The 21,121-nt window shown below is 41.9% G+C and overlaps 1 protein-coding gene across 1 annotated transcript; it reads left to right on the forward strand.

Moving 5' to 3' along the window:
• Positions 1-1,739: 1,739 nt before the first annotated feature.
• On the forward strand, positions 1,740-20,756 carry elmo3 (engulfment and cell motility 3). The gene is made up of 22 exons (XM_019888329.1): positions 1,740-2,014; positions 6,646-6,752; positions 7,755-7,795; positions 7,894-7,966; positions 8,917-8,967; positions 9,132-9,301; positions 10,485-10,584; positions 10,687-10,838; positions 10,979-11,057; positions 11,516-11,566; positions 12,251-12,373; positions 12,987-13,109; positions 13,185-13,289; positions 13,886-13,994; positions 14,083-14,219; positions 17,620-17,783; positions 17,877-17,989; positions 18,098-18,202; positions 18,272-18,351; positions 18,803-18,883; positions 19,033-19,307; positions 19,346-20,756. Exons 2-21 carry the CDS (start codon positions 6,675-6,677, stop codon positions 19,243-19,245), a joined length of 2,148 nt encoding a protein of 715 aa, XP_019743888.1. The 5' UTR covers positions 1,740-2,014; positions 6,646-6,674; the 3' UTR covers positions 19,246-19,307; positions 19,346-20,756.
• The last annotated feature ends 365 nt before the right edge of the window (positions 20,757-21,121 follow it).

Here is a 21,121-nt window from a genome sequence, read left to right on the forward strand (position 1 = left end):
GTACATACGCGAAATAGTATAGCTTTTTTTTTTTTTTTTTTTGGCCTGCTTGTTATATTAAAGGATTATTGTGAGTAATTTGCAGCTCTACAATTAGAATATATGGAATTTATCGCCACTACTTGCTAGACCATCAAAGCATCTTCTCGCGATGCACTTTACATCACTGTGGCCAAATGGGCTGTACTTATTCAGTCCTTGATCACCAGCCATTGTTTTGTGAGTACTCCTTCAAATAGACCAGGATCACTTTGAATTTTAGAGGTGAGGAGAGCACGCCTGGATGAGTAAAGTTTGTGTGATGGAGTCGAAATTGTACGTTCCCATAGCTTTTAGTTTAGAATAGATGGACACATGGCAAGCTGTATTTGCAGAGGTGTCTGACTCATTTTTACATCATGGTTATGGTTCCCATGGGAGGGCCGTTATGACTGTGAACCCATATACAGACATGGCCAAAATTGTTGGTACCCCTCTTTTAATGAAAGAAAAAAAAACAGTGATCATATAAATAACTTGAATCTGAAAAAAGTAATATATAAAGATGTAACCATTGAAAATCACACATTGCAATGCAAAAGCATTGTGGTTCCAGAGAATTAATTTAAAAAGGAAAACTCATGAAACAGGCCAGCTTACAAAATGATGAGCCTTTTGTATTTTGTCGCACAACCCTTTGAGGTTACCACTGCAATCAAATAATTTTATGTAACTGTACCAACAATGTTGTCCGTCTGTATAAATGTATGATTGCCATGTATTATTACATATACAGTACACCACAAATTGATGGATCACTATTTTTTTAAAACCAGAAGCCAGTAACAAAATATGTGTTCAACTTTTGTTCGATTTATTTTAGAAGTGTGATTGACATAAGAAATCAAGGTACATAATTTACCTTCGCGGGCCACATTAAAATGATGTGGCGGACCAGCTCTGGCCCCTGGGCCTTGGATATCTGCATGAGCTGTATTGCGTATTATGTAAATAAATTAACACTGAAATCTTGGGGTTTTCTGACCTTTTTTACAGTGTCCCGTTGCTGTTATACTTACTACATTTCTGAATAGTTGATGAGACTCGTACCTAATTGTAGATTTTCTGTTGTAATGTTTTGCTGCTCAGTGTTGAATGAGGTTTTCAAAATTGGAGATGTAAAATGTAATACACAGTGACACTAAGTATTTGTGTGAATTAGATCGAGGGATTGTATTATTTTGAAGAGAGGATAAGATCATGTCTAATTGCAACCATCAATTAACTGTCTTTATTTCAAATAAGAAAAGCTGTGAAGTGAATTATTATCACTTTGTTATCTGGCATGATTCTTCCTGACGTTAAATATTTTTACAGGAACATCTCAGGGGGTAGCTGGGTCACATCCTCTCATGCATTTCATCATTTAACACACAAACAACATTCTAAGTTAATGGAATCTAAAACATTTTACTCTAGCCTTTAGTGTCCGTCGGATTTAAGGAAAGAAATGGACAGTCACACCAGTGCAGAAATTGGTTTTCCATAGACGTTCCTGTCTTTCTTTTCCAAAACACTAACATTTTTTTGTCAATCGCCATTTTAACCCCGTGTGTTTTTAACAGTATGAGTCCAAATATATCCAAATTGCATAGTTTATATTAAAAACCATGGTCCAAACTGGGAATTGCGTCCAATTCATCTATATTCCCAAATGGCTTTTGGTTTAGCTTTATTTTGAAATGCTCTAACCGGAATTGGTATGTCAAAAATCAGTTACCTTTGCTAAAGGAAAATTTTTACCCTGGGTACTTAACTGACCCGGAACTTTGAATTAAACAAACTATCCAAGAAAGCACATCACACAGTTTTGGACCTGTTTTGTACCAAGTTCAGACAGTAGGCTTTGAGTGGGGACTTTTTCAAGGCTGACTTTGCGCCTTCTGCGTGGAGAACAGACCGCTGCAAATGTCCCTCGGTCCGAAGTCAACGGTTCCTACGGGAGAGAAACCCTCGACTTACATTTTCTAATCAGGTAGGACGCATGATCCTCTTCTTCACACACTCTTTCCAACAAAGCAATGATCGGAATCATTTTAGACGCGTATGACTCACCGCCACCTCTTTAGTGACGTTTTCTTTTCGATTTTCGTCTTTAAAAAAAAAAGTTAACGACATACGTAAAGATAAACTTTTTTTCTCGACTTGAGGTGGGCTTCTACGGTTGGGGAAATAACTCATATAAACACTACAACCGTTTTGCGTTAACTGTTAAGTGTCCGTTTACTCCAAATTAGGGCATTATTTTGCATTCAAGTGTAGTACTGTAGTTGTGCGTGCGTTCTCGCGCCTGTGTGTGTGTGTGTGTGTGTGTGTGTGTGTGTGTGTGTGTGTGTGTGTGTGTGTGTGTGTGTGTGTGTGTGTGTGTGTGCGCGCGCGTGCGTGCATGTGCGCGCGCGTGTTGGTAGACTGTCAGATTAATATTGGGCAGCTGAGAGCCCCTCTCCCGACACAGTACACACATGCACGGGAGGGGATGGCTTGGGGGCCGTTGAGACACACTTGTCCAAGATCAAACAAAAGGTCTAAGAAAGAATTACTTCTGACATTATGTCTAACAAAGCCAACTGGCCGTGACAGAATGCACACCCACTGAGAGATGCTGAACATGTCATTTTACATTTAATGGACCCCAGAGTAGGTTGCACCGGAGAGACGTCCTGAAGTCTTATTGTTTACTGATGCTGCTACAATTAGCCAAAGGACCCGTATAATCCCATGGTGACCTAAATAATATGTCCCTTGAGATGACAACACTTTCAATATTCAAACATTAGATGGGTGAAGTGACGAAAGTATTCCTTAATAAATCCACAAACTTTGTTTGCAGTACATTGAAATGGTTGATAAAAGCTCTGATTTATTATGATGTTTAGTTTTTTTTTTCTAATGATGAATGCTGTCTATATGTTACTTTTAACAGCATTCATATACCACCAGAATAAAGAAATGGCAAACATCTGGTAAGTCAGAAAGTAGGTTAGAACGTTCACCAAACTTATTTATATTTGCAGTCAAGGATTGGTTTAAGTTTATCCTGGGCCTTTTTTGCCCTGGCAGGCTCTTGCATGAGCGAGTAAAGACAAGCAGGCCAAGTGTGCTTCATCATTGGATGGAGGGACGTTTTATTCAGCTCCAGGAACTTTTATTCAACTGCTGCAGGAATATCCATTTATCACTTTCACGCGCTCCTGGAGTTTGCATTAATTCAGAAAAAATGGAATGCAACCCTAACATGCAGCAGTTTTTTTTCTTTTAACTATCAAAGTGACAGAATTTGATTTCCCAGAAATGAAAATCTGTAAAAAGGCAAAGTCTGGTTGGAAAAAACACATTAGGTCAATGCTGCAAGAATTTTGAAAATTGGATGAAGTGTTCAGGAGAAATTGACTTTTTTTTTTGATACCGTTTTAAGAAAATCTGGTCAAAAACACCTTGAAATTGGACTAAAACTGGATATCTATTATTTCTCATCGTTCTCCTCGAGTCTTTCATTTTGTCTTCTACCCAGGGAATAAATCCTCTTCTCTAATTGGCTGACAAGTTTCAGTTAAAAATATCCACTTATTTCCCGGGCAGGCCAAAATTGCGACATCACGGGGTCAAAATTAGCCTCATGTTTCAAATGCTGAAAACTGAACTAAAAACTCGATTTAACTAGTGCGGATGGCAGATTATGGGTGAGAAAAGCAGTGTGAGCAGTAGAATGGGTCATTGTTTTGTGTTTTTTGTGTGTGTGAATTTGTTAGTTGTGTGGGATTTTCGAGGCATTTGAAGTACAAATCCCATGGTTTTTTTCCCCTAAATTCCACCAAGATAGTGGCCACTCTTCATGTTGCAACTTTAACACAGTACTATATCAGCACACGTCACCAGGAGTCCGCCCCTATAAACTTCTTGAGGCATGACAGACCTGGTGTGCTCCAACCTCCAGTTTTCCTCTTTTTGAAATGAATCTCATTCATGAATTGCTCCGGAACATTCTCACATTCTTCTAAAATCTCTTCTGGATTAAGGCAAATGTTTTATTGCTGTGAGTTGACCTTTGTTGCCACTGCACATTGAAGTTTCTAAACACCCCAAGGATGTCCTTCCTACGCAGTCAATGTGAATGATTCAAAACAAACATGCTGCACTTGATTAAAATAAGGAGAAGCTGTCTATTAAAGACATTGCCTCAGGATGAGCGAAGTGAAGCCGTAAAGAGGCGAGGTTTGGCTTGTTTTGACAGGAGCTGCAATAAACGGAGAAGGAGCTTTCTTTTCCAGAGGGGAGTCGTGGTATGTGAACTATCCCAGAGATCGTGCACAGGGCGGGGTCCATTCATCGCTCTGAACACAAGCAGGCACAAGTTTGAACTCCTCTGTGTCTTCATGACCTCATGAGCACGTAGAAGAATTTGGATTGCCCTATCTATGTGCTGAGAGTGAAGGATAAGGGAGTAGGAGGGGGAGAGTCAGCGGGAACAACTGCTTCTTCTGTCCCCTCGGGGAGTGCTGTCTGAAGGTTGAGGAGGAAGTGTGTAACATTAGCGTGAGTGTGTGTGACTAAGTCCGCACGGCGTATGCGCGAACAGTTGAAAGCTTTCGTTACTTTTACGCTGTGCACCATAAATGTATGACGAAAGAGGAACATGCCACTGCTTTGTACCGAAAAGGATGGTTTCATGCGGCGCTGTGAGTCATTTGAGAAGTAACCAGCTTCTTCTTTAAGAGAAACTCGCTGAACATGGCTGCTTTCAGTTGAGCCCGTTTGAGTCCAGCATTAATGGTGGCCCAATCGTACCTTGCCGTGCTATCACATACAGTACCTTATTGGTGCTGTATGTACATATTTCACAAATAAATTTGATAAAAGCAACACGTTTTTGCTTTTTCACCCAAATGTTTTGTGTCAACTTAAACCAATCAAATTGTTTTACTGCATAGCGGGGTTTTTTTTGTGCGTATCAGGTTAACAATCATTTACCAGAACAAGCATACACCGCTACATTTATTATGTAAATAAATTTCACTGACAAGCCTGCTGCAGCAAACCACTCGGGAGTAAAATTATCCAGATTTAATCTATGCAAGAAACCACGTTATAATTTCACTGGCGTGTGTTGTTTTCATTGACTTATATAGAGCTTTCACAGCTGCAGCTGCAACAAAGCGCTTTACAAAACATTTAAAATATTACGTCCCAAGAAATCCAAGAATATTGATCCATATATAATGGGCATCGGATTATGAGACACACTGTCGGCTTTAGAGAAAATTGAATGCTTTTAGGGGTGCCTTATAGTGCGGAAAATACGGTAATTAAATGAAATATTGTGTTTTTCTAGTTCTGGTACAAACCACGTATTGCTTGCTTCAAACGGTTTGGCGTGCGTTGTCCTTTAGTGTCGGGCTCAACAATGTTTATTTACCCATGTACGAGATGTACTGTAAGCAATGCAGTCTTTTGCATATAAGTGGTGACTGGTTGCGGGTCATTCAGAAAGCCTATTAGTTTACGCTTGCTCTTCCATGTTATTGGCCTAAGAATGCAGCGGCACCGTGTCACAGTGAGGAATCAGCTTCATGCTTACTCTTACTGTTCACCATGTATCAGTCTTTGGAATACAGTACTCACACATTTAGAAAGCAGAAATGATGAAGTTAGTTCCTCTCTTGAACCAGTTTTCATTATTCCATGTCAGAGCCCAAGAGGGCATTGATGTTGAGTGTGGGCCTGATTCATAACGTCTGTTCTACTTCATCTTACCGTCAGTAAAGTTCATGCCCCCCCCCCCACACACACACACGCAAACATGCCGTTATGGACCTTGTTTTGTTTTACTGAGATAACATAGATTGTCCAACTATTTGGTAAGATGAAAAATGAAGACTCGGGACCATTGAAGGATCTAACAATGCTCAATGCTTTAGTCCGTTGGTAGAGCTGCGTGATGTACCAATATATATCGTATATCGTAGTGCAATATAGAAATGTCTACCGCACAATTAGGCAAGGCAAGGTTATTCGTATAGCACATTTCATGTACAAGACACTACGATTGGTTGGCAGCCAATTCAGGGGGTACCCCACCTACCGCCAGAAGTCAGCTGGGATGGCTTCACAGTACAGAGGCACAGGCTCCGGGCTCCGGCGTTCCTTTGTGGAGCTTGCATGTTCTCGCTGTGTTTGCGTGGGTTTTTTTCCGGGTACGCCGCTTTCCTTCCACATTCCAAAAGAATGCATGGAAGGTTCATTGAACACTCTAAATTTTCCCTCGGTGTGATAGTGAGTGTGAATGGTTGTTGTTTGTCTATGTCTGCCACAAGATCGGAGGGACAACCAGTTCAGGGTGTAGCCCACCTACAGCCCGAAGATACCTGGGATAGCCTCCAGCTCGCCCGTGAGGCTGGGCGATTCGGATCATGAATGGATGGATTATATTAGGCTCCTTTAAATTGGCAAACGATGAACAACAGTTTTCAGTAAGGTGCAGTGCAGTTCTATACCACTGTAAACTACAATCGCAATAGTAGAAGCTTGTGATAGAACTCGAAGAAGATTCTCATAAGCTGTGCAGATGTACCTCCCTGCACATTGACTCATTCTCCTTTTTTGAAACAGCCGGCGTGTTGGAGTCCACAGGTGCCAAAATGCCGCAGCAAAAAGACATTGTGAAGATTGCCATCCAGATGCCAGGGGCCTACCCCCAGCTCATACGACTGGACCAGGTAATACTCTACACAGTTGAATACTGTCATTTAAAACAAACGGTACAACGTTTCATTTAATTTTCAACTGATGGTGTGTTTTAAAGAGATTTTATGTGCACATTAAGACAAATGCAGGGGGTCTGAGTTACTTAGGGATGGGCTTAATAGGTTTTGGTCAACTGTGCATAATTGAACATGTTAGATTTAGGGGATTATCTATTAGACATCATTTTATAGGCGCATTGATAAGTGTTAATTTTCGGGATATTCTGACCCGATCACATGATTTTCAACTGATCCGGTGTCGGGAAATGATTGGTTGTATTATTTTCTAGATAATTCGATAACTTTATTTTGAGAGTTTTACAAAAAGCAATTTGCACTGATTTGCTGATTTCTACATTTCTATTTTCGCCGTTTAAGGGTCAGCGGCTATTATAGTGGACAGCTTATCCAGTTATCAGGTTACAGGGTGCATGAAAGGGTTAATTTCAGAAAAATCAAATGCACGCTCAAATGCAAAGCAATGGATTGGGACTCGGTATCAGCAGGAACATAAAACCAAAGACTCCGACCCCAAAAAAGCGTGATCGCGTAATCCCTAGTTAATTTACATTATGGGTGTTCATTGTTTCACTTAGTGATCAGGACACAATCAGTCAAATTCATCCTAAGGGCGCAGCTGTGTTTCTCCATCCATACTGTATGTGACTGGTCACCGCATGGTCTCGGCCACTAATAACAGAGCAGCCACGAGGCGCACCGCACACTCTCACAACGTTTTGACGGCTTGACCACAGGGCTGACCACTAATAGCAGGATAGCTGAGTGTCAGACATGGTAGAAGTCTGACTTGTATTTACATGCACACAAGTCACGGAGGGCGTAATTGTTCACAAAGCTGTACTACTACTGTATGAACAGCATGCATTTACTGTGACGTGCGTTTATCGTCGTTTAGTATATTTGCGACCTACTGTACAGTATGTGACTGTGTGCCGTTTTCTTGTCTGTGAGCAGAAGAAGCCTCTATCTGCTGTTATAAAGGAGGTCTGTGATGGGTAAGTCTGTCCGTGTTCCATCTCTTTTCATATATTTTGCCCTCGTTTTGACATACATTCTATTCTTACGTTTTTGTGTGTGTGTTCTGCATGTGTAGCTGGAATCTCCCAGGTCATGAAAACTACGCGCTTCAGTATGCCGACGGAGTGCAAACATACATCACCGAATCGGTGAGTGAATAGTGAACTAAATGTTATCAATGATGGACTCAGAGTCATTCCTTAGGCATTCATGAGATTTGCGATGAGATGCATGACGCTTAAGATGTTTCAGGCGACTTCATCCGAACTTTGTTTGCGATTGTGTTTTGACAATACTGCTGAAACTAAGTGGTGTCCATATCAGAAGTAAGACAGCGGCAAGAAGGAAATAAAGAGCTACAAATACAATCGGCTCCATTTCTACCACTGTAACTCTCTCACACACACACACACACACACACACACACACACACACACACACACACACACACACACACACACACTAGCTTTTTTTCACACAAATATCCACACCACACAATCCAGTTCATCTTGCAAAAAAATAAAATAAAATAAAAATTCTCATTATGCCGCTTTCCTTCTTCCCACAAAAATGCTGCGTACCCCTAAATGAGCTAGTATTGAGAGACATTATAATCATTTTACTTGATTAGGTGTTGGTTTCGACCCTCAATCTTAATCCTTCATTTGAAGGCATTTTGGAAAGGTTTCAGGATCTGACTGGAAGCATTTTGGGGGAAGTCGCTTTTGTTTCAGCTAACTTCCATAAGTGTGCGCTTTTCTAAGTATGTTGTTGAATAAATGGACTGGCCCCATCAAACACGTTTGAGACAAAATTCTCCTGAATTAAAAAAATTAAAAATCCACACTCCACAACTCCAAGTCTTGTGGAAAGCAGTATATGTCATGTCGTTCCTAGTAAAGCGCCTGAATATTTTTGGCTAAATGGTCAAACACTTTGTTGCTCCTTCATCGAGGTGAGTCAACAGCAACAACATTCCGGGCCGAAGCGACTTTGCGAGGGATTTTATGTTGAAGGCACTTATGGTAGTCAAAGCGTGCTTTCGTGTTTCACAAGTGTTTTTTTTTTGTTTTGTTTTGTTTTGTTTTTGTTTTTTTAGAACCGTCTAGACATTAAGAACGGCTGCATTCTGCGTCTAACCAAGGCCCCGGTGAGTCTGCATCCAGTAGCCTCTAAGTCACGCTCCTCCTTCACGTCCCACATTCTTTGGCCCGCTGTCTCCAACCTCTGTCTTCCTACTCCACACATTGCACAAGCCTGAAAATTGTATTCAGTGAGTTTTTGTTTTCTTTTGTTTTTATTCTGGGAATGTAGGGTCGCTGTGCTGAGGATTTGTTTAAGGGCATCCAAAGCATGGACCTTGGAGTGCGCTGCGATTCGTTGAAACAACTCGCCTGCGTTTCCACGGACGTGACCTTCGCGCAGGAGTTCATCAGCCGAGACGGACACCTCTTACTGGTCAAGATAGTGGAAGACTCAAGCGAGTTAGTTTTCTCTGTTTTGTGTTCACATGTGCATTTTCCCAGACTGAACTAGACAACTTCTTATCATGCAGCTAAAATGCTTGTAAACGGGTGTTATGTTTGATATGTTTCACAGTTCTGAGGTTCTGGATTTGTTCTCTTCTCTGGCCCTTCCGCCTGGAGTTAGCATGTACTCGCTGTGCCCAGGCTTTCCACATGGCAAAAACATGCTAAGTCCTAACTGTTAAGTTAGGGCAGGGGTCGGCAACACGCGGCTCCCGAGCCGCATGCGGCTCTTTAGCGACATCTAGTGGCTCCTTGGAGCTTTATAAAAAAATGTTTGAAAATGGAAAAAGATTTTGATAGTAGGCTAATATAGCTCAAATAGATATAGATACATGTTGCAGCTCCGAAAAAGGAGAGCTGTGGTGTTGTTTTTTTTAAAACATACACTTTATTTATGCTTTTAACAGTCTCGACAAACACAGACACATCTGCGTCCGACTCCGTGCCTTCTCTCCTCTCGCTCAACTCGAGAGGCGTTCAAAGACAGCCTCCGAAAAACGGAAATTCATGATCACTTCACTGACACTAAGAAAAGTGAAAATAATGCACCAAAACAACAACAAAAAAAAAAAAATCAAGCGAGGAAATCACAAAATAAATTCGATGGGGGCGTTTGTGAACACACAACAAAGGAATGAATAACATGAACAATTCTGAGACAGTCCAGTCTCCTACATACATACAGCATGTGTTTCCTTCATTGTAGTTTTATAGAAGGCTTTTATTTTTTTTTTCTCAAAATTGTCCATCGACAATTGTTTGTCTATGTGCCCTGCAGGGCAACACTAAAAGTCAACAAACAACCATTCACACTCACATTCTCCCGGACTGACAATTTAGTGTTGTCAGTTAACCTAACATGCATGTTTTGGGAATGAGGGAGCAATCCAGAGTTAGAGTGAGAATCCATCTAAGCACACAGAGAGCATGTAAACTCCACACAGGAAAACCGGAACTGAGGTTCAAACCCGAACCTCGGGGCTGTGAGACGGCCATGCTTCCCACTGTGTTGCCTTTCCCATGATGGATCAACAAATTATTGTTCTCGAAGATGGCCAGCCAGTTATTTATTTTTTTGTTTGTTTATTTTGTCCGACATCTGCGTGTATGTCTGGTTTTGTTTGCATGCATGATTCAGGAGTGCTCTGATCATGACCCACACACTGACCGCCTTCATGGAGCTGATGGATCACGGCATAGTGTCCTGGGAAAACCTCTCGTCAATCTTCATTGAGAAGGTGCCGTAGTCTACTTTCTTTATGCGTTCCATTTAGTCCTGTTTTTTTTTTTTTTTTTTTTAACACTTGCGTAATCTTTGCCATTCTCCCACTCCAATCCAGATCGCTTGCTTCGTCAATGCCAAAGTGGGCGACGCATCGATCCAGCAGGTGTGTTTAGACATCCTAGAGAGCATGGTCCTCAGCAGCCACAGCCTCTTCCTGCAGGTCAAACAAGTGGTGACCATGGAGAGGCTCATTGCTCACCTCCAGATGTGAGTAACCATCGACCGACTTGACTCTTGCACTCCCAGTGATGTCACTGTATGTGAGGCCAAAGACTTTTTGTCTCTTGTCATTATTGCTCTTTCATGTTCTAAATGTGGACCGTCACTTTGTGTGTTTCTTCCCGCAGGACTAATCAGCAGATTCAGACCAAAGCTATGGCTCTACTTATGGCTCTGTTGCAGACAGCCGGGGATGCTGACAGACAGGTGCTGATTTGGTTCTTCTCTTCAAGTCCAACAGTAATAAGTGCGGAATTTTCACCAGTCGGACCGTGATTGTGCCCCAGAGTCACAATCGAGCCGGCACTGTATTCAGCGGGCAGCAGATCTTATTGTGACAGTCATCTTACACTTCCTGTAAACAGACAAGTCATTCACTGCCTCTGCTCGGACTCTGCTTCTTTCTCCTTGCGCAGTAACACTTTCTTCATTCAACTGCCTGTCTCCTATTCTCTCCCACTTGCTTTGTGACACACACTCACACGCGCATACAAATCCACCCTTCATATTCCAGCAAGGGATGATTTCATCACACAGGTCATAGTTTGATCAAGTCCAGCACTTTTTTTTTTTTTTTGTTACTAGCTCACTGTTGCCCTCCAGTGTTGGAAACCTGTTATTAAAACCATGAAAAAAATGTTTTCTTTTTGTCTTTTTGTTTCCAGGAAATGTTTGCATACCTGAATAAGAAGAATCTCCGTCAGTACATTTACAAGGTAAATTGTACATACTGTTTTTCCATGTGACTTTTCTACTGTACAGTATTTGTAGTTATAGCCTGTAAGTAATTATGGCATTGTGATGGTTGTTAGGATAATTATGACTTTACTATTGGGTTAGCGTAGGTTGGTGATTCAACGTACAAATTAGTTCATAGTCATAAGAGCGGCATTCAGCCGTAAGATAGTTACAAAAAGACTTGCCTCTGATCTTCACTCCTTATACAGTTACAACTTTATTCCCATGCCACACCTTTCCTTCGCAAGTAAAATATATCTTTTTTCATGTACTCTAACAAAATTTAACATTGAAAAAAATAATTGTCAGAGGATTATTTCTCAAATATACGACTCGTAAGATTACAATTTCTTCTTGAAATATAGAAATAGAAGTGTGCTTACATGTATGTATGTATGTTTGTATTTGATTGAATTTTTCTTCGGGGTGGCATGAATACCCTTCACGATTGTACTGTGTGTGTGTGTGTGTGTGTGTGTGTGGGTGTGTGTGTGTGTGTGTGTGTGTGTGGGTGTGTGTGTGTGTGTGTGTGTGTGTGTATACACACACACATACACACACACACACATGAACACAGTAGGATATGTATTGGATGAGTTTCAAAATCTTGTCTTCCAACTAAATTATAAAAAAATGAAGGTGAAAATGACTTGTCGTTCCAGAATATCATCCACAGTTCAGGTTCAGTCCAGGATGAGATGGCCCACTACCTGTATGTCCTCCAATCAGTGACTTTGAATCATCTGGAGCCGCGAATGAGGACGCCACTGGACTGTTACAGCCAGGCGAGTCCCATGGACACCATGTACCAATAAGCCAAAAAGTATTAGGAATATGATTTTCAATGTAAATTTGGCTTAAGTGGAGACGTTCCGTCTTGAATTTAAGAAGTTTCACCAAAATGTATCCCATCAAAGTCCTTCTATGCAGAAAATGTTCATATTAGAGGCTCGAACATAAATCCGTCCGAGTTTAACTATCCATATACTCGCTTAACCTAAGTTTTGATTGTGTGTAACTTTAAAAAAAAAATAATGTCATGAGTGCCGTAGTTTAACCTTTTCAGGGACAGCGGTTACTACAGTGGACGGCTTATCGTGTTATCGGGTTCCCAGGTGCATGAAAGGGTTGAACTTACAGTATATGGTGATTAGATTGTGATTGTTTGAGGTCACTCTGATTCCACAAAGCACATGACTGACCATGAACGCAACCATCCATCAGGACGAAACATCACTCATTTGTCTGATATAATACACGAATTCAGTTTGCTCGAAATCAGTTGTCTTCTTCACATGTTCCAAGTTGAAAGCATTGTAAGGCGTTGCTTGAGCTTGCATGCCAGTCCACTCAAAATGTGGGCATGTAGTAAACGTGCAGGTGTGATTTGTTATTTAGGAACAGCGAGACATCCTTCACGGTCTGCGGCAGGCAGCCTTCGAAACGGAGAGCGAGAACAGTCTGAGTCACGAGAGACGTCGTTCTCTCTGCGCCAAAGAGTTCAAGAAGTTGGGCTTCTCTGTAAGTGTCAGCGCTGAAATATGGAAGTGGTCTCGTCCAAGTCATTCTAATAATTTGTATGCACCACACCTCCAGAACAATAGTAATCCTGGTCAGGACTTGGTGCGAACGCCCCCCGGCCTTCTAGCTTTGGACACCATGTTTTATTTTGCTGCACGCAATCCTGATGCTTACAGCAGGGTGAGTGTGATTTTGCCATCACATATAATTGTTATCAAAGGAAATAGCTACCTGTCTCAATCCATCCTCCGAAACCTTTATTTGTCATCTTGCCTAACACATTCTGTACAATGATTACTTAAGAATTGCATGTGCAAAAACGAGCACATGCAATTCAATGCCAACCAGAAGTCAAAATGTGACTTCGACCCAAGTGCTGCATGCATCGAGTCCATTCCATCACTTCAAACTTCGTTTTATGTTTATGGTGCTCCCCCAAATTGTCCACGGTGAGAAGCGTCAGAGCTCTCCAAAGTGGGCATGTAAAACAGTGCCTTGCTCAAGGGCACCCTGGCAGTAGCCAGCTAGCAGACTAGCATCCTTCCAGCCACGAGTTGCAATTTTCCAGGGTCGGACTTTGAACACACTTGTTCTCGATGAATGGTAAAATCCAGCTCCATATTTTCTTCCATTTCCACTTCCAGTTGGCCCCACAATACTTTCCCATCCTGTTTGTGTGTGGTTTTTTTTTTTGTTTGTTTGTTTGTTTGTTTTATATCATGACGACGGCTGAAACAATTTGTGACCTGACATCAAATCATCCATCCCTCTGTCAGTTTGTCTTGGAGAACAGCAGCAGGGAGGACAAGCACGAGTGTCCTTTTGCTCGCAGCAGCATCCAACTCACGCTCATTTTGTGTGAAATCCTTCGTATCGGGGAAGCTCGTGAGTCTGCCGGCAGTTCTGCTTCGCCCTCACCGTAAAGAAATCCCGTAAAGTGACCGACGATCCATCTGTGTTCTTGTCGTTGCAGCCTCCGAGACAGGCTCGGACTACCACCCCATTTTCTTCAGTCAGGACCGACTGCTGGAGGAGCTTTTCTGTGTGTGCATCCAGCTGCTCAACAAGACGTGGAAGGAGATGAGAGCCACACAGGAAGACTTTGACAAGGTGCGTTCGTGAATTGAGATGGCACTGTGACCATTTACATGGCCCTGTGACTGGCTGGCAACCAGTCCAGGAAGTACCCCGCCTCTTGGCCAAAGTCCGCTTCAACCTGTGACCCTAATCTGGGCAAACTTTTGATTCCCCAGAATCTTTAACTTTGACATTAAGAATGTATTTTGCTCAGGGAGGGCTTGATACAAAAGAATCGGATGCACGTTGTCCTGTTTGTAAGTGAGGGCACGTCTCTCTGTTTTGATATTTCAAATTTGTGGCACATTTGACATCATTCTCGCAAAAATGAAAAAAAAAAGCACTCAAATAGGTTTAAGATGTCTTTTTATTTGGCAATTAGGACCTCGATGCATATGCGCAGCCCTCTCTTTATGCTCGCCTTCATGCATGGAAGGACGGTGACCTTTCAAGTGCATTGTCATGCTTGTACAATGGCGGAGGCGGTAGCCAAGTTTTAAGCAGCGGGGGCTTGTCTACAGGAGATATTGATAATCTGTCCGTTCGAATCATCATCCGTGGCAAAGCGGCTCCGCTTTTGTCCTCATCTGCATTTTCCACATCCCCCGCAGCTGCGCTGTTCCCACCAAGCGCTCCCCAGACGGCCACAAAACTCAGTGACCTTTTCACCTTTTTTAGGAGCGGGAGTGGCCTTTTGTTTTTGCCCACAGCTCCCAATCCACGGTGCTCTGGGGCAAATACAAAGGGGCATTAAGTGGACAAAGGGAAGCGTGGAGGGGCGGCAGCAACAGAGGGAGAAGGAAATGAGGGAAACAAAGCTCGACGAGCATCAGCAGTAACAACACAACAAGAGAGGGAATGTCAAACCACTGGAAACATACGAGAGGGCGGGACACAAATTAGTGGGGAACGCTCCAATTTTCTTCTCATGATTTAGATGACAAAGTGCGATGTGTTTATTTGTCCCGCAATGGGGAAACTGGATTTATTGCAGTTAATTGGACCCCATGAAAGAATCCACCATCATGCTTGCAATGAGATTGAGCAACATGAGTCTATGTCGGAACTGGACGATAAGTACCATGTACGCAGATGCGCATGGCTCACTGTGCATGACTAAATAATTTCGTCAAGAGTGAATTTGAACGACAGCAGCATTGCATGTAGAAAAAAAGTACCTGCATACAACTCTGTAGTCTTTCATTCTGAACTCCTTGTACTGTCCATAAACACCAGCAAAATTACTCAACTAAGGTACATGCCGAATATTACGCTCTATGGAAATGTGAATGTGACAGAAAAAAAAATGCAGGTAGAAGAAGCAGCAGTATTGCATGTAGAATAAACATCCAATGTGTCAATAAATACTGCACCTCACAGTTCAGCTGATTATGTGCACGGTCGGGATGCGACGAGAACGGCGATATCACGATATTTAAATTGCCACGATTTCATTGTCGTCATGTTATGATATTAAAAGCAGCACATCTCCGTCAAAAAAACCCCAGAAACATTACTTTTTGCTCGCTTCAGCCAAACTCGGCTTTGTGAACTACATATGCCGTGATACTTTGTACTGCTGAGCCAGCACATGCGAATAAAATGACGTTTTCTCTGTCACCGCTGTGAACATGCACAAAAACAATATTGTGCCCCCTCCCCATATCATGGCTTTTTATTTTTCCATTATCATGACTTTTTATACAGTAACAGCAACATTGTGATCATTATCAGATCGCAGGGTTAACATTGCGATGATATCGTACTGTGATGGATATTGTTACATCCTTCGTACAGAAACTAGGAAAAATAACCGGTATGCAGTGGAGTGACAACTATACATGCAGGAACAAAAAGCAGCAAAACTAAGCAGTGATATTGTCTGGAAAAAAAAGCTGTTGCTTACAAACTTCTATCCTTCCTCTGCCGTAACATTCATCACACACGTCTCAGAAAGAGAGACAACTGCCAGTCATTTGCTCTTATTGGCCGACATGGTTAGATAATTGTGAGGGGGGTGGCGGCTTGCATGTGTGTGACAATATCAGGGTGTGTGTGTGTGGTGTGTGTATGTGTGTTTACAAAATAGCCACCCAAGCAGGCTTGCACCTCTGCTGCTGTCATGTAGATGATCACGAACGGCCTCTTTCCGCACACATTGAAGTTTGGAATTGGAATATTTGCTAAACTGTTAAGTAGCCCTGTGAGGAGTCGCAATGGAGGTAAGGCAAATCTGTGTGTTGTTTTCATAAACTAAACAGATGCTTTTGTGATAGTTTATGTAAGCTTAAAACGTGCATTCATTTTGTTCAATGTGACATGGTGCTCTGTTATTGTATTACGGGGTTATTTTGGTCACTGTGTATAGAATTCACTGATGTCAGATGGACACACTTTAACCTGTGCCGATTGGAAAGCTTCTGCTTTGTGTGTGCAATGTAAATGAATTGTGCGGGCATCCGGTTGTCACGTTGTGCTTTCGTCAAGGATCGTTCACAATCGATCCAGTTTGGGCGTGAACAGGAATGATGCAGGTCAGCAGAGTGAAGTTGGCCGGCTCGAATGTGGACAAAATATCTACCCGTCTCGATTTGCAGCCGACACCTGTACACCTCACGGCTTGTCAGTGGCACATTGGTGGGGCAGAAACCAAAAAAATGGCGTTTCTGATTCGCACTAAAACTGAAATCAAAGCTAGTTGCGAGAATGACGTGGATTGGATCAGAACAGAATTGCTCAGTTTTGTTTTTCGTGTTGTTGCTAGGCGGAATTCAAAGAGTTAAATCAAAACAATAAAAAGTTGGTATGCTGGTCACGCCCACGGGGCTGTGTGTTTATACTGTAAACTAGATGCTGCCGGAAATAATGAAATGACTATTTAAAAAAAAAAAGCATTTTCTTGGTAAATGGCGGATGATGACTTGAAGAAGTTCGTTTTGTATTGAATCACTGCTCTGTATTAAATGCAAAGTACGAAATAAATCGGTCAGGGCCACAAACAGAGTTAACTTGATCTTGCTCTGTTGTCAATTTTAGTGTTTGACGTCATTCTATTTTTTTTAATCGACCAACCCTATCTGTTAGCTTTGGCGACTAAACCTTATTGAATAAAATATGAATTCCATCACTCATTGATCATTCTAATTATGTGTGGCCAATGAGTGTGAAGTAGGTTAATAAAAAGAGGCACGCTTCATTGATTGGCAGCCGTTTGGGGAAAATGCTGTGGGGGGAATTAACAGCTGGCTGTCAGCTTGTGACCTTATATCAAAAGTCGAGCACTGAATGGGTTTGTTTATTTGTTACACTTTTAAAATGCAACCTTGCTCGGAGTAGAAAAGCCTTCAAGTTCAAAAATACATTATTTGGAAGGAATGATGTGAGCTCCTAATTGTGACTGGGAGTGTAAATCAACGTGGTCGGTGTGGTGCAGGTGATGCAGGTGGTGAGGGAGCAGATCACGCGCACTCTGTCCACCAAGCCGACGTCCCTGGAGCTCTTCAAGAACAAAGTGAACGCTCTCAACTACAGCGAAATCCTCAAACTGCGGCAGACCGAGCGACTACACCAGGAAGAGACGCTGGCCCCGCCCGTGCTGTGAGTTGAAGGACGAGCGCTGCCGACATGCTCAACTGAGGAGAAAAATAATAATAATAATTTAATGTAAAAATGCTGCTTGTGTCTTTGCAGTGAACTGAAAGAACGTCTGAAGCCGGAGCTGCTTGAGTTAATCCGCCAGCAAAGACTCAACAGGCTTTGTCAGGGGACTATGTTCAGAAAGATCAGCAGCCGACGTAGACAAGGTGGCTGACAAGCACACGCGCGCACACACAAACACTCAAGAAGGAAGACTTTTTTTGTCCTCTTTCCTTTTCTGCATATGTTCATGCTGTTGACTGTTGCCCCCTTAGACAAACTGTGGTACTGTCGTCTGTCGCCCAATCACAAAATGCTGCATTACGGCGACCTCGAGGAGGACTCAGACACCCCACCCATTGAAACACTGCAAGAAAAGAGTGAGTGTAGTGTGGGTGATTGAGGAACATACTTCAGAGCATTACTGATGACTTGCACTCGTTGTGTAGTCCCGGTGGCAGACATCAAGAATCTGCTGGTGGGCAAAGAGTGTCCTCACATGAAGGAGAACAAAGGCAAACAGAACAAGGTGAGCCGCTCGTTGTTATTCACAGCGGAAATAAAAAGTCTAACACCCCTGTTCAAATTCCGGGTTATTGGGATATGACAAAATAAGAACAAAATGAACAGTTTCAATACTTTTTCCACCATTTAATGTGATCTGTAACCTGTACAACTCAATTGGTGTGGGGGAGGAAATATTTTAGAGAGGGGAAGTAAAAGCAAAATGATGCTCCTCTCAATGCACAAAAACAGCACATTGGAAAGTTTTTCAGTGACTAACTGAGGACAGGAACACCCCCCACTAATCATTTGTAACTTTTGAGAGTAATATTACAGATACAGTATGTACTATAGAATACCGTGTCTGACATTGTAGTTTGATAGTGTGCTATGAGATTTTTCCAATGTCAGTTGTGTTGGGGAAACACGGATGTAGTGTGCATGAGACCTCACTGCCGTGCGTGTGTTGCATGTAGGAGGTGTTGGACCTGGCGTTTAGCATCACCTATGACGTGGAGGAGTACAGCCTCAACTTCATCGCACCCTCAAGGACTGACGTGAGTGCAGCTCATTAACTCATTCACTCCCAAAGACGTTTTTAAACGTCTTTTCACACTTGGTCCAGAATTGGCTGGTACTGAATGAGTTAACATCAACATAGGCAAGCTGTCCACTTATAGACTTTGTTTGTGTGCGTGCGTGTTAGTTCTGCCTGTGGACAGACGGACTGAGCGTCCTCCTGGGTCGGGAAATGAGCAGCGAATCCATGCGCAGCGAGCTGGACATCCTCCTCTCCATGGAGATTAAGCTTCGCCTCCTGGATTTGGAAAACATCCCCATCCCAGAGAATGCGCCCGTCGTACCCAAACCACCGAGCAACTACAACTTCTGCTACGACTTTAGTCAAACTGAACAATAGAGGGCACGTCACAAATGAGCGCCTGTGTAAATATCTAGTGTGTGTGTGTGTGTGTGTGTGTGTGTGTGTGTGTGTGTGTGTGTGTGTGTGTGTGAGAGAGAGAGAGAGATAGAAGGGGATCTTTTGTTTGTGTGTGAGGCTCTGACGTACACGTTTGTTGCAAATGTTCACGAGCTTCAACTGCTGCTGTGCTCATCTTTAAAGGGGAAGGTCAACCCCCAAATTTCATGACAATAATATGTTGTATGTGCCCCCACTAGTCTAAACATGGCATTCTGATTAATCTTGCGTTTGTGGAATATGAGTTACAATCCACCCGTTTTAGGCCACCTCAACGGGCGGCCATTTTGCTGCTAGCCATCAACAGAAAATGATATCACAGTTGTTCAGGTACCAACCAATCACAAGCCAGTTTTCAGAAAACTGTTAAGCTATGATTGGACAAAACGGGTGGGCTCCTATTCCACAAACACCACAATCTTAATTAGAATGCAGTGTTTCGACTTGGGGAGGTGCATCGAATATATTGTAAAGAAAGTTTTGGGGTTGACGTCCACTTTAACATCCACTTGCTTGACTGAACCTCACAATTTGAAGTGCAATTTCACTTTTTTAACCAATCTGTTCCAAAGTTTCACAGGACTCAATGAAATGAATGAAAATCTACCTTGTTTTGTGGAAAAGTGAAAATTAAGCCCTTACTCTTTTTATACAATACAGCTGTACTTTAAATTTGTTAAATAAATACAGTTTTGTCTTATCTTTCCATGATAATTTCGGGCCCCTTGTATGGAATTGTCCTGCATGCAAGTCATCATATTGAGGCTTTGCACATGCTGTCCCTTGAAGAAAACCAAATATCTTTCTCTGCTTAATCTTTACTAGATGTAAATTGAATTAGCCCTTTTTCATCCAATTTACGGTACATTTCATCTACACAATCGCAACCGAGTCTTGGCCAATTCTCTGCATAAAGAAAAAAAATAGGTACTTTAGATATTTTCAAGAAACAAGCACACGGATGTAGAAGATTACCAAAATTATCTCTGTCACTATGCAAACGCCTGGAATTTTTTTTTTTTTTTTTTGGTAACAGGTTATGAATGTTTTGGTTCACAAAGTTTGAACAGATGCAATTTTCTTTGTTCCAGTGCTTTATTTATAAAACATTTTATATAAGCATATACAATCAGTTCTGGTGCATTGTACAATTTTAAAGCACTGCAATGGCCAGCAAAACCAACAAAACAGATGGGCTTTAATTAGGCAATTGTAGCAGGAAGTCCCACAGAGACTGATTTATACAAAATAAAAATACGTTTTATTTGAAATTATTTTAAAAAAAAATAAAACAGTAGGAGCATGAATGTTTAGGCCACTTTGCCCCACTGATGAATGCCAACATTGTCCTGACAAAGACTCTGACATTACCTTTGGACTTAATCTGTGTATTTGTACTTCACAAAAAAAAAAAAAATCTCTTAAGAACATCAATAAATACAATGAAATATCAACATTCCACTCTAGCTGTTTTTACTCATAGAAGCTTTTTAATGCCATTTGGCTTCATTTCAGTGGCACCTTGAAATGTTCATTCTGCACTTTCGGTAGTGATGCGGCAACATCGCCACACCATTTAAATACGCATCTACACGGACAATATTTTGTGTTTGGATGTATTTTAAATGCGCATTCCTAAAATGTATTAGCGAAAGGGCATTTATTGGACACTCAACATGTATTTTAAACTATTGTGTGACAGTTTTCACAAGTTGCTTGTTTATAAAAAAAAACAAAAAACGAGACTCTATACAGGTTTGTTCCACACGTCTTTCATTATAACTAGTGACGGACAAATGAAGCTTCACGAATAACC

The sequence above is a fragment of the Hippocampus comes genome, unplaced genomic scaffold, assembly GCF_001891065.2.
Source record: "Hippocampus comes isolate QL1 unplaced genomic scaffold, H_comes_QL1_v1.1 scaffold112, whole genome shotgun sequence".
Classification (NCBI taxonomy): domain Eukaryota; kingdom Metazoa; phylum Chordata; class Actinopteri; order Syngnathiformes; family Syngnathidae; genus Hippocampus; species Hippocampus comes.

Coding starts and splice junctions, on each gene's coding strand:
- elmo3 (XM_019888329.1), top strand. CDS start 6,675: ATGCCGCAGCAAAAAGACATTGTGAAGATTGCCATCCAGATGCCAGGG. Junction 8,968..9,131: donor TGCGTCTAACCAAGGCCCCG/GTGAGTCTGCAT, acceptor CTGGGAATGTAG/GGTCGCTGTGCTGAGGATTT. Junction 18,352..18,802: donor ACAAAGGCAAACAGAACAAG/GTGAGCCGCTCG, acceptor TGTTGCATGTAG/GAGGTGTTGGACCTGGCGTT.